This window comes from Procambarus clarkii, chromosome 73 (assembly GCF_040958095.1).
Source record: "Procambarus clarkii isolate CNS0578487 chromosome 73, FALCON_Pclarkii_2.0, whole genome shotgun sequence".
NCBI lineage: Eukaryota > Metazoa > Arthropoda > Malacostraca > Decapoda > Cambaridae > Procambarus > Procambarus clarkii.
Window position 1 is genome coordinate 24,034,321 of NC_091222.1, and position 12,427 is coordinate 24,046,747.

Sequence of the window (12,427 nt, forward strand, 5' to 3'; positions counted from 1 at the left end):
ATCTTTCATTAAAAAAATGACTGGAATTAGATGTGTGTAAATTAATTAAACCAGACTAAGCACAGCAATTGAGAATATAAAAACTGGGAAATGCAATTGCAAAATTTCATTAAAAAGATTCAACACAACAAGTGGCAATGCAAGAAATATGGATGTAGCACATGAACTGGACACAGGAATGTATATAACTGCTAGAAACAATTATTTCTTACTTCTCTCACCTTTGAATTCACTAATGACACTAGTAACAATTAATGAATAATGGAATCATATGCAGGGAATATTGAAATGTCTCAGAGAAACTGTGGGCCTCTGGAGTACTAAACCGGCTCCAATATTTAACAAGTCACTGAAAGATTAATTCATAAGATATTTTGGATATATTTACGTTAAACCTCATTAAATCATAGCACACGATATCTTAGCTCATATTTACTTAACTCAGGGCTGCAGGATTTGCAATATAACAGTGGCCAAAACGAAAAACGGTGACCAGACGTGTGAAGAGGACCATGTGAGGGCTTGTTTACAAACTGGTGCGATGGGAGCGCTCCTGGCGGCGGTGGCGCGAAGCTCCGTGGAGACCCCCAAGCTGGGAATTGATGTTGGGAGCGCGAAGATAAACTCGGAGACGACGATATTGCGACGATGGCGGTGGAGAATACAATTTTCTAGGAGAAGTTCACACAAAACGATGTAGCAGGGGCTGGTGGCGAGGTGTGAGCTGGAGAGGGAGGCGAGGTGTGTGAGCCTGGGGAGGCGACACTAGTCAAACAATTGCAGTCCACCAAATATTCTCAAGGAACAATACAGCACATACGATGATCAGGTGATGCTTGCGACGATGACTGACCACGATTTCAGTAGCTTGAACACTCACAAAGCTTAGATACTGTCAGCTTGGGTGGCGGTGGTGGTGGTGGGTGCACTAGGTGGTTCCCACGTGGTGGCGCGAGATTCAAAAAAATGGCTGGCGCGGGAAGCTTCCTTCCTCCTCACTGATGAATGAGCGTTCTCACAGGAAAATATTGACCCTTACTTCTGAAACGTTGGCCTGGAGTAGTGGTTGATGGCAGGACCCCGGTCTGGCACAATATTTGATGCGTGGGTGGCAGGATGGCGGCTTATGGCGGTGGCGGTGGCGGCTGGAACACGAGGCGATGCTGGGTACTTGAACTTTTCTTTCCAGAAAAAAATTTCTGGATCCCACTGCTGCTACCAGTATTCGTTTGCCTTGTTCGGGTAGAATGTAGACTCAGTAGTCGCTTCTGTATATATTTATTGACTGAGATAGCAAGGTAAATATCTGCCCAGCCGAGGTCCTTCTACTCTGAGTTTGTGAGGATAACTGAGGCTGCTGGGAGCATGCTTGATGCTCCTCTGTCTGGCATGACGTCAGAGGCCTACTTGCCTGTGATTGGTTACATTTCAACTGACAGAATTTGAGTATAACATTGTGACAGGTGAGTGGGTTGTGACAGGTGAGTGGGTTGTGACAGGTGAGAGGGTTGTGACAGGTGAGAGGGTTGTGACAGGTGAGTGGGTTGTGACAGGTGAGTGGGTTGTGACAGGTGAGTGGGTTGTGACAGGTGAGTGGGTTGTGACAGGTGAGAGGGTTGTGACAGGTGAGAGGGTTGTGACAGGTGAGAGTTGTGACAGGTGAGAGGGTTGTGACAGGTGAGTGGGTTGTGACAGGTGAGAGGGTTGTGACAGGTGAGAGGGTTGTGACAGGTGAGAGGGTTGTGACAGGTGAGAGTTGTGACAGGTGAGTGGGTTGTGACAGGTGAGTGGGTTGTGACAGGTGAGAGGGTTGTGACAGGTGAGAGGGTTGTGACAGGTGAGTGGGTTGTGACAGGTGAGTGGGTTGTGACAGGTGAGAGGGTTGTGACAGGTGAGAGGGTTGTGACAGGTGAGAGTTGTGACAGGTGAGAGGGTTGTGACAGGTGAGTGGGTTGTGACAGGTGAGAGGGTTGTGACAGGTGAGAGGGTTGTGACAGGTGAGTGGGTTGTGACAGGTGAGAGGGTTGTGACAGGTGAGAGGGTTGTGACAGGTGAGAGGGTTGTGACAGGTGAGTGCATGGGTTGTGACAGGTGAGAGGGTTGTGACAGGTGAGAGGGTTGTGACAGGTGAGAGGGTTGTGACAGGTGAGAGGGTTGTGACAGGTGAGTGGGTTGTGACAGGTGAGTGGGTTGTGACAGGTGAGAGTTGTGACAGGTGAGAGTTGTGACAGGTGAGAGGGTTGTGACAGGTGAGTGGGTTGTGACAGGTGAGAAGGTTGTGACAGGTGAGAGGGTTGTGACAGGTGAGAGTTGTGACAGGTGAGAGGGTTGTGGCAGGTGAGTGGGTTGTGACAGGTGAGTGGGTCGTGACAGGTGAGAGGGTTCTGACAGGTGAGAGTTGTGACAGGTGAGAGTTGTGACAGGTGAGAGTTGTGACAGGTGAGTGGGTTGTGACAGGTGAGAGGGTTGTGACAGGTGAGAGGGTTGTGACAGGTGAGAGGGTTGTGAGAGGTGAGAGGGTTGTGACAGGTGAGAGGGTTGTGACAGGTGAGTGGGTTGTGACAGGTGAGAGGGTTGTGAGAGGTGAGAGTGTTGTGACAGGTGAGTGGGTTGTGACAGGTGAGTGGGTTGTGACAGGTGAGTGGGTCGTGAGAGGGTTGTGACAGGTGAGTGGGTTGTGACAGGTGAGTGGGTCGTGAGAGGTGAGAGGGTTGTGACAGGTGAGTGGGTTGTGACAGGTGAGTGGGTCGTGAGAGGTGAGAGGGTTGTGACAGGTGAGTGGGTTGTGACAGGTGAGTGGGTCGTGAGAGGTGAGAGGGTTGTGACAGGTGAGTGGGTTGTGACAGGTGAGAGGGTTGTGACAGGTGAGAGGGTTGTGAGAGGTGAGAGGGTTGTGACAGGTGAGAGGGTTGTGACAGGTGAGTGGGTTGTGACAGGTGAGTGGGTTGTGACAGGCGAGAGGATAGTGACAGGTGAGAGGGTTGTGACAGGCGAGAGGATAGTGACAGGTGAGTGGGTTGTGACAGGTGAGAGGATAGTGACAGGTGAGTGAGTACCCACATCAACTATCCTGGCGCGGCTGAGGGTGAAGAAGCCTCCCATGTTGAATCCCGGATCCTCCTCCAGCAACTCCAACAGGTCCAGCATCTGATTGATTGATTTATTTACTTTTTTATATACAAGAAGGTACATAGGGTTTATGAGAGTACAGAACACTGATGTTTTCACATTCTTGTAAAGCCACTAGCACGCATAGCGTTTAGGGCAGGTCCTTAATCTAACAGATAATTTTAAGTAGGTAATTTATAGAAAAAATTGAAGAATATTATTAGGTACATTGTTAGAAAATGTGAAGAAACTGGTACATTGTAGTAAAATTTGCGTTCAATATAACTTAAGTTACATGATATAAGTTGATAGCAGTGATTACAATGGTGAAGTTGTCTGTCTTAGGTACATATATTGGGGGAGCTTTGGCACAAGATACAGTGTGAGTTTGAACAAATAGGTAGGAAACTATGAGGATGAATTAAGGTACTTTTTTGTTTTACTTTTTCATAAGGCATAGGTTGGACAGCTTTGTAATTCATTAGTGAGTGAGTTCCATAGACTAGGTCCCTTTATTTGCATAGAATGTTTACACTGATTGAGTTTGACTCTGGGAATATCAAAGAAATACAGTATTTATTTCTGATGTGGTGATCATGGGTTCTATTACATCTGACCAGGAAAAGTTTCAAATCAGGATTTGCATCTATAAACAGGGTTTTGTACATGTAAATGGCACAAGAGAATGTGTGGAGTGAGTTTTTGTTTAGCATGTTTAGGGATTTAAACAAGGGGAGGCTGAGTGTTGTCTGAAAACATAGTTTGTTATTGTTCTTTTAGCAGTTTTTTTACCAGATAGCAGATTTTTGCTGGGTGATGATGAGCTTGAGGTAGTTTGCAGTGATTGAACTCCATGCACAGATACCATATGTAAGATAGGGATAGATTAGAGCGTAGTATAATGAGAGGAGAGCAGAGTTTGGTACATATAATGTCTGATTTTAGAGAGTATACCAACCGTTTTGAGACTTTTTGGTTGTGTTGTATGTGGGTGGTGAAGTTTAGTCTCTTGTCTAAGTATAGGTCAAGGAAATTTCTATCTTTTTTGCTGATATTAACATTGTCTATCTGAAGCTGAATTGCATTTGTTAATTTGTTTCCAAATAAGATGTAGTAGGTCTTTTTTATGTTTAGGGAGAGTTTGTTGGTTGACATCCATATGTGAATTTTTTTTATTCGTTATTTACAACATTATTTAGAGTGTGTGGGTTGGGGTCAGAGTAGATGAGGGTAGTATCATCAGCAAATAGTATAGGTTTAAGGATGTTAGAGACATTAGGCAGGTCATTGATGTATATAAAAAAATAGGAGAGGTTCAAGGATGCTGCCCTGTGGCACTCCTACGGTTAATCGTAGAGTGGGTGAAGTTATATCATTGATGGCTACATATTGGTGTCTGATGGTGTCAATATGATGGATATCCGTGATGGATAACACGGCGTCAGTATGTGTCAGGAGGTCAGCATGTGTTTCTAGTATAGTACTAGACATGTATAGCGTATAGTACTGTACCAGCTAAGGTGCATGAAACCTTGGTTGTCTGAGTTCGATTCCTTCAGGGGTGAGGAGTTTTCATTTGCATATTGTGACGGTGACTCGTCCTACATCTTTCCTATTCTGGCGTAAAGAGTCATATCTCCGCAACCTGCACGTTCTCTGATGCACAGGGAGCATTTTGGTATATTTAAAGGTATTCAGAGTTATCGTATGGGAGATGAATTGACTGTTTTAGTATTGGCTCTACAAGTGGCTTACTCCCTTTTGTGTTGCAAAATGGCACCGAGACGAGGAGGTTCCCGCCAAAGGGACCAGGGCGCCTGCCGTCTGGTGATTGGACAGGTAAGGTCACGTGACAGAAGTGACCAATGGCGTGGCGCCCCTAGGGGGTGTGACATCACAGGGCGGTGGGTGCCGGGCGGCCCTTAGCCTTGCGGAGCTCAGAATGTCACCGCCTGTCATTGAGCACGGACACACGCAAGTGAGCTCTCGATTTGGAGGCCAGGAAGCCTCAGCCAGTGGACCTAAGCAGCCGCAATAGTACTAAAGACGTCGAGGAAGACTAGTTGACTCCTGGGGAGTATGTGCAAGCAGGGCCTAGTTGGTGTCAGTGCACGCAGAGCTCTTTTTTTTTTTTTTTTTTTTTTGAAGATATATACAAGAGTTGTTACATTCTTGTAGAGCCACTAGTACGCGTAGCGTTTCGGGCAGGTCCCTGGAATACGATCCCCTGCCGCGAAGAATCGTTTTTTCATCCAAGTACACATTTTACTGTTGCGTTAAACAGAGGCTACAGTTAAGGAATTGCGCCCAGTAAATCCTCCCCGGCCAGGATACGAACCCATGACAAAGCGCTCGCGGAACGCCAGGCGAGTGTCTTACCACTACACCACGGAGACTGTTTTGCTGTTAGTCTACGACGGAGGTGAATGGCGGCGCTGGGAGGGTCATGTGTGGCGCCCTGCGGGCCACGTTCTGACACGTCAAGCAAGCTGCTACGACCGGGTCAAGTCCACTGGAAGGATGAGAACGGGACACTGAACCAGACTGCAAGGTTGTCTACAGTTATAGTGTGTGAGAAGGGAGACGACCTGCGCAGGGACCTGCCATCAGTGCTAAGGAGAAGGACCTGCCTTTCGGGAATGAGCAAGGCGAGGACACGCAACAACAAGTCATCTAAGGACCTTGTGTGTACCGGACCTTGATCAACGGAGGGCCAACCACGGGCACAGAGGATCTTAACTATAATCACCAGTGAGTCGGTCGGCCGAGCGGATAGCACACTGGACTTGTGATCCTGTGGTCCTGGGTTCGATCCCAGGCGCCGGCGAGAAACAATGGGCAGAGTTTCTTTCACCCTATGCCCCTGTTACCTAGCAGTAAAATAGATCAGCTGTCACGGGCTGCTTCCTGGGGGTGGAGGCCTGGTCGAGGACCGGGCCGCGGGGACACTAAAGCCCTTAAATCATCTCAAGATAACTATCTCAAGATAACCAGAGGACATGTCGACTCTATAGCAGAGAGAATTAAGGTAAATAATTTCCCTTCCATTACATCTTGATCTAGGTGAGCTAGAATATCATTTAAGCTATGTGATTATTATTATTATTATTATTATTATCTGTGAAGCAATATATGTTGAATATGACCGAAAGGGTAAGATTAATGATTCTAACATGAATCTTCTCAATATTTCTTACGTATTTCTTCACTGTCGAGGGTAATTGAAAAATTAACTCTCCAAGGGTCATTTTCACATTTTTATTTAAGTCGAATCAACACTGCAGTAGCTTTTATTGCAATTTCGTTTTGTGGAAATATAATTGATGAATAATTACTATATATAAATTTATTTAATGTTTAGCAATTAGTTCCTGAAACTGGGACGTAACAAACTATGGAATGTTTTATTTCCACGAATGTTTAAATGGCTTTCATATAGAGCCCTAATGGCTGAGTGGACAGCGCTCGTGGTTCACAGTCCTAAGGGTCCGGGTTTGATCCCCGGCAGAAGGTGGAAACAAATGGGCAGTGTTTCTTTCACCCTTATGGGCATAAGGGTGTTACCTAGCAGTAAATAGGTACCTGGGTGTTAGTTAGCTGGTGTTGGCTGCTTCCTGGGAATGTGTGTGTGTGAAAATTAGGATTAAGGCCTTGCCCAAAATGCTATGCATGCTAGTGGCTGTTCAAGAATGTAAGAACTCTTGTATGTAGAACCTGTACTTGAGGTCGATCTCGAACCCATTGTTGATGTGATGACTTATATTGAATTTTGTAACTAGCTCATCAAGATTGTAACTTGCTTAGCTAAATGAATTGTGGGGTTCAGTCCCTGAACCCATTATGTGCCTCTGTAACCCTTTCCACTACCGCCCACAAGATGGGTATGGGGTGCATAATAAATGAACTAAACTAAAACTGTATGAATAACAACAACAACAACAACAAAATAAGACCTTCAAGGTTATTCTTGAGGATGTGAGGCGGCTCAGAATATACTCACCTCAGTCTTGTCCATGGCTCTGCTTGTTGTGTGACGCATCCGTTTGAACTGCACCCGTAGCTTCTCCCTCTGTTGGATACACAATACCGTCAACACATGTGCAACATGCTCTAAATAGATGTGCAACTTTACCATCACCGCCTGTGCAACACATTAGGACGACTCCTAAGAGTCAGTCCGACGCCGATTCACAATTTTAGCTGATTGTAAAGTATTCAGCGACTCTTAGATGACATCATTTTTCATGGGACAGAAACTAAGTACATGGCGACCAAATATGTCATAGCAAACAGAGACTAGCCGAAACCAATTTACATCACCCCAAACTAGTCACCCTCTTTTCTACATCTAAGCTGCCAGACTAGTTCCGGGTCCAAGCTGTTTTACCTACGAACAAGCAGGCGTGCTTATCGCCCAAAACAAGAATGTGCAGGGAGGTGAGAACACCAATCCACCAGGCAAGGCTATCAACAACTATGCAAATACCAACGGCTGCAGGTTTTCGCAATCCATGGATAGTAAGGCACCATTCTCCCCTCTGTCGAAAATTCCGACACCTATTACTAACTTTTAGCAAAAGATGTAAGTGAATAGTTTCTAGTTTTAAGTTAAATGCATATTAAACAAACATATAATAAAATTCCTTAGTTAACCCTACTAAGAATTTGTGTACGTGGTAAATTTGCACTAGAAAATGAGAATTACATAGCCGCTGGCCAAAATTAACTTCATCAGCAAATAATATTATAAATTATCCTTTAAAACAACAGTCTGTGAACTGTAATAGTCATAAAGGCTTTTCCCAGGAATGAACTTAATTATCAGTACTTAAATTAATTAAATATAACTACTCCATCCAATTTTGTACCATATCTGGGGAAGATGCCCAATGCGGGAGGGAGAGAGGAAGAGAGAAGCCATATTGAAACCGGAACGCTGTAATGTGTCGACTGTCACCCCCAGTATTTGTGATCTACAAGTTATTCTCGTGGAATTGTGCTGCTCAAATTGACACTATCGTTTAATGAGAAGGCATTGTACCCGTTCAGTATTTGTAGTGTTAGAGGTCTATCATTTATTTACATACTGTAGCAGTTATAATGTATAATTAATAACAACCATGGGTGAGCAAATTTAATATCATATTTCATGTCATATTATTTAATCAATTCATATAAATTGAATACACTATTGTTGATTTAATGGTGTATTTCATTGGCAGGTATATTGAGGCATGGAAGTTACTAATATGGAATGCCGCCTAGAGAAGCGATACAATGTGACTGATTCTTGTCTAATCCTGCACATTAAACAATACCATGAATCACTTGGCCACACAGAACTTCTACTATTAAGACAGCTAAGCTGTGAAATGTTTTAAATAATAATCATAATAATTGGTAGATTTCAGTAATATGATAATAATTAATCTAATTTACACTAACAACTCGTGAATTAATTTTCGTGTAGTTGAAATTATAAACCCTAAAATTGTGTGATGTGGAAGTTTGTCAGTGAAGATAAATAATATAATATATAGTCCACTTAATAAATAATAATTAATAAATTTACAGTCTAAATAAATATAAAGAAATTATTCGCTGATAGATTTCCCCACATTTTATGGTCCTTCGAACCGGATCCTGATTAAAATCAAATAAAAAAATCAGTGCAATTAATCAACAATTAATTGTGATGATGTCGATGCCATCTGTTGAGCATACCCACCCTCATTTTCTGTTCCCCAGTGGATGGCTGTGGTCTAGTGACACCTGTATAGTTTTCTTTTTACTATTTATATTTTAATCTTCAGGTGACACCTTTATAGTTTCCTTTTTACTATTCATATTTTACTCTTCAGGTGACACCTGTATAGTTTCCTTTTTACTATTCATATTTTAGTCTTCAGAAGTGATGTGGGTAATTCCCTTGGTTGACAGGAATCAGTTCACCCAGGGCTATCCTGAACTCAAGACATGTTTCAATGGGAATAAGCACCCAAGTCGGTGTAGACTGTGATTTTTCTGTGATACTTAGTGAAATATTGGTGATTGGATCGACGTATCCCAGGATGGCCAAGTTGAGTTGCGAGATGGAATTAATGTCCATCTGTTAAGGCTTGTTATAAGTGAAGCCTGTATGGAAGCCTGCCAGCATGTTGCTGGAGACCCTCTGCCAGTGTGTTGCTGGAGACCCCTTCAGTGTGTTGCTGGAGACTCCTGCCAGTGTGTTGCTGGAGACTCCTGCCAGTGTGTTGCTAGAGGCCCCTGACAATGCGTTGCTGGAGACCCCTGCCAGTGTGTTGCTAGTGACCCCTGTCAGCATGTTGCTGGAGACCTCTGCAAACGTGTTGCTGAAAGTGAAGTTGTGTTTTGGCATCGTGACGATACTGTAGAGGACTGGCCCATGATTTACTGAGAAAGGTAAACTTGCCAGTGTGAGGACCATAAAAGACTCAGGGAGGTAACCTTGAGTGGTGTACAATAGAAGATACAAGTGGACTCGCCAGGAAAGAAAATTGCAGAAGTTCTTGTATAGTGTCCTGTGTGAAAGTGAAACCTGCTGTGTTATGTGATATACATATGTGCATATATATTTAAGAAGTACACTTGGTGATGGTTCTGCTTTGTGTTGTTTACCCCCTTTTCCTTTAGATTAATTATTACTGCCAGTTCTAAATATCTTACCTATGATTCGGGGTTGGATTGAGTAAGAAGTGACACTATGGCCCCATATAAAGTTTGATGTGAAAAGAATCCAGTTACTGGCAAAGTGACGCCATAACATAACTGGCATCCCCAGCGGGATCCGACTTCTTGTCAGATAAGTTTGACGGGACCGGACAAGTGACTAATGCAACACCTTTTGTACAGATTCCCTTTTTGTGTTAAGAGAGTGAGCAATGGCGGAGAAAATTACAATTGATATGCTGGACGATGTTCAGTTCTTAAAATGGGAGAGCTGCCGCTCCAAATTGAAGCTTTTAGAGAAACCAGAGCTAGTGTTGGTAAGCACCTACCTAGAATTAAAAGTGAAAGAAAATGTTTCACGTGTCGAAATCCTATCCAAAGTGCATAGGTATTTGAAACCAGGCGGCAAACAGGAATGTTTAGTCCGTAGCAAAGTAGCGAGTGTCCTGGATTCCACTGACAAGGAGGACCAGGACAGTGATGGTGAGAGTGATCGAGGTGAACTAAATGTGAGCCTATTGACAGTGAAAATGCGAGAATTAGAAATAAATTGTGAAATCGCAAGAAAAAAGTTAGAATTAGAAAAGGAAAAGGAAGAGAGAGAAAGGTAAGAAAGAGAGAAAGTGAGAAAATAAAGGAAAGGGAAGAGAAGAAAATTGAAATGAAACGTGAAATAGAGTTGAACAAATTTGAACTAGAAAATGAAAGAGAAAGAGAAGAAAGGGGGAGATAAAGACAAGACGTAGAGAGAAAGACAAGAAAGGGAGAGAGAGACAAGACCAGAAAGAAAGGGAGGAGAAAGAAAGTCAACACGAACTGGAAATGCTAAGATAAAGTGGTAGAAGGGAATAAAGTGGTTTCGACCAAGTGCAGAATAGAAAAATGGTGCCTAAATTCAATAAGAACGAGGTGCCAAAGTTCTTTGCTGCCCTTCGAGAAAGTTGCTGCCTCATTGGACTGGCCGAGGGTCAATAGAGCTCTTATGATTCAATCATTGCTGACTGGGAAGGCCCAAACAACGTTCTCCACACTGTTAGTAAGTGACTGAAGACGCTGTCAAGAAGGTGGTGCTGATGGCTTACCAGTTGGTGCCTGAAGCATATAGGCAGACGTTTTGTAACCTTAAGAAAACAGCAGATGTGGGAACCGACCTGTGAGATTTATATTTATTTAATTTATATGAATTTATATTTACGTTAATTTATATACTTCGATAGCAATTTGTATAATGATAAGTGGACTGTATTTCTGCAATAATCTCATAATCTCACAAATCGATCCTCTACACATTAGGGGGGGTTTATTAAATTAATATATATGCAGCCAATCAAACTACAGTAATAGCTACATACATTGATGAGGTTCCTTCTCTTATAGTACAGCAGGTTAGTCCACCAGGTATAACTAGGGTGTAGACACCAAATTATCCTCTTTGAGGTAGCTTCCATCACCCAGTAACTGGTGCACATAATCTTGCATCCTCGTCTTGACCTGTCAAAAGTGCGCTAGCTGTGAAGCCAGAATCCTATATATGACAAGCTATATCAGAGAAAACTGTACATGGAACATTAAAGACCTGGCTTAATTACCTTTAGTTTGAGGCTTCCATGTGATCTAACCGGGTCACCCTATATCCTGACATTAATGGCCATAAATGAATGATAAACGGGTTTCGGATAGACACTTAACTTGATTGTAGACATCGTGTTGGAGATGGTACCTTTGGTTTCCATAACACTACGTCCAAGTAAATTAACAGGAGCCGAATTTGCTCCCGTGTGAGCCTCTGGTCTCAATATAAACAATGGCTGTTTAACACTCCATCCTATTGACGTTACTGGCCGACATTGTCCAGAATGATAGGAGCTAAATATGCTCCACACGTCTCGGAGGTGACACAACAATGGCTGCCCTCCTTCCCCCCTCTGACGCCTGGCTTACATTGTCCAGATTTCAGAACGTGATAGAAGGGTCACATTTACTCTACTTTAATATTGATAATTAAGTTAATTTATATAAGATGTTTTTATGATGGTAAAGTCCAAAGACTTATGTATTTAAGAATAATTCCCAGCAGAATAGCTGGTGAATTATAATAGTATGTGGTGATGATATCCCGTTTTCTATAGACGGTAATTCCACTACAAGTTACGTTTTCTATGGGTAACTTGTTGGTAATACAGCAGCACTTATTATCTGTCTGTATGATATTAAATGGTGTCGGATTTTCCGACATAATTCCCCAGGGGGCTGCTCACGGGTCGAAGTCCTAATTAGAACAGACGAACACCGATACTCCTCCTTCGAATTATTAGATTAATTTGATGTTAGTAGTTAGTAATCACACATTTGTGTGTCTGTTCGTACAGGACGGATGTCCCGTACTAGAGTTGTAGGGGTTAGAAGTCTAATGCGATTTCATTTCCCTGTCAACTCTTGAAAGGCTAATATTCAAGCCTTATTACATATTATTTAACCCAGAAGACTGAATGTGATCAAGTACTACAGTCAAGTATGATTCAGGGACTGCAGTGAGATCAGTGACATTAGATATAACTTGAAGTTTCTTCAGGTAACTGGTCACTGATATATAAACACTGAGGCCCATGGAATACATCTTGATTAAATA

The 12,427-nt window shown here is 43.0% G+C and overlaps 1 protein-coding gene across 1 annotated transcript in view; it reads right to left on the reverse strand.

The window, feature by feature from the left end:
- Positions 1 to 671: 671 nt before the first annotated feature.
- Positions 672 to 12,427, reverse strand: part of LOC123774138 (uncharacterized) — a 29,994-nt gene continuing 18,238 nt past the window's right edge. The window contains exons 2-4 of the mRNA XM_069312861.1: positions 7,109 to 7,177; positions 3,057 to 3,147; positions 672 to 751 (exon numbers count right to left, since the gene is read on the reverse strand). Of these exons, the coding sequence (XP_069168962.1) occupies positions 672 to 751; positions 3,057 to 3,147; positions 7,109 to 7,177 (240 nt within the window). The remainder of the gene's footprint in view (positions 752 to 3,056; positions 3,148 to 7,108; positions 7,178 to 12,427) is intronic.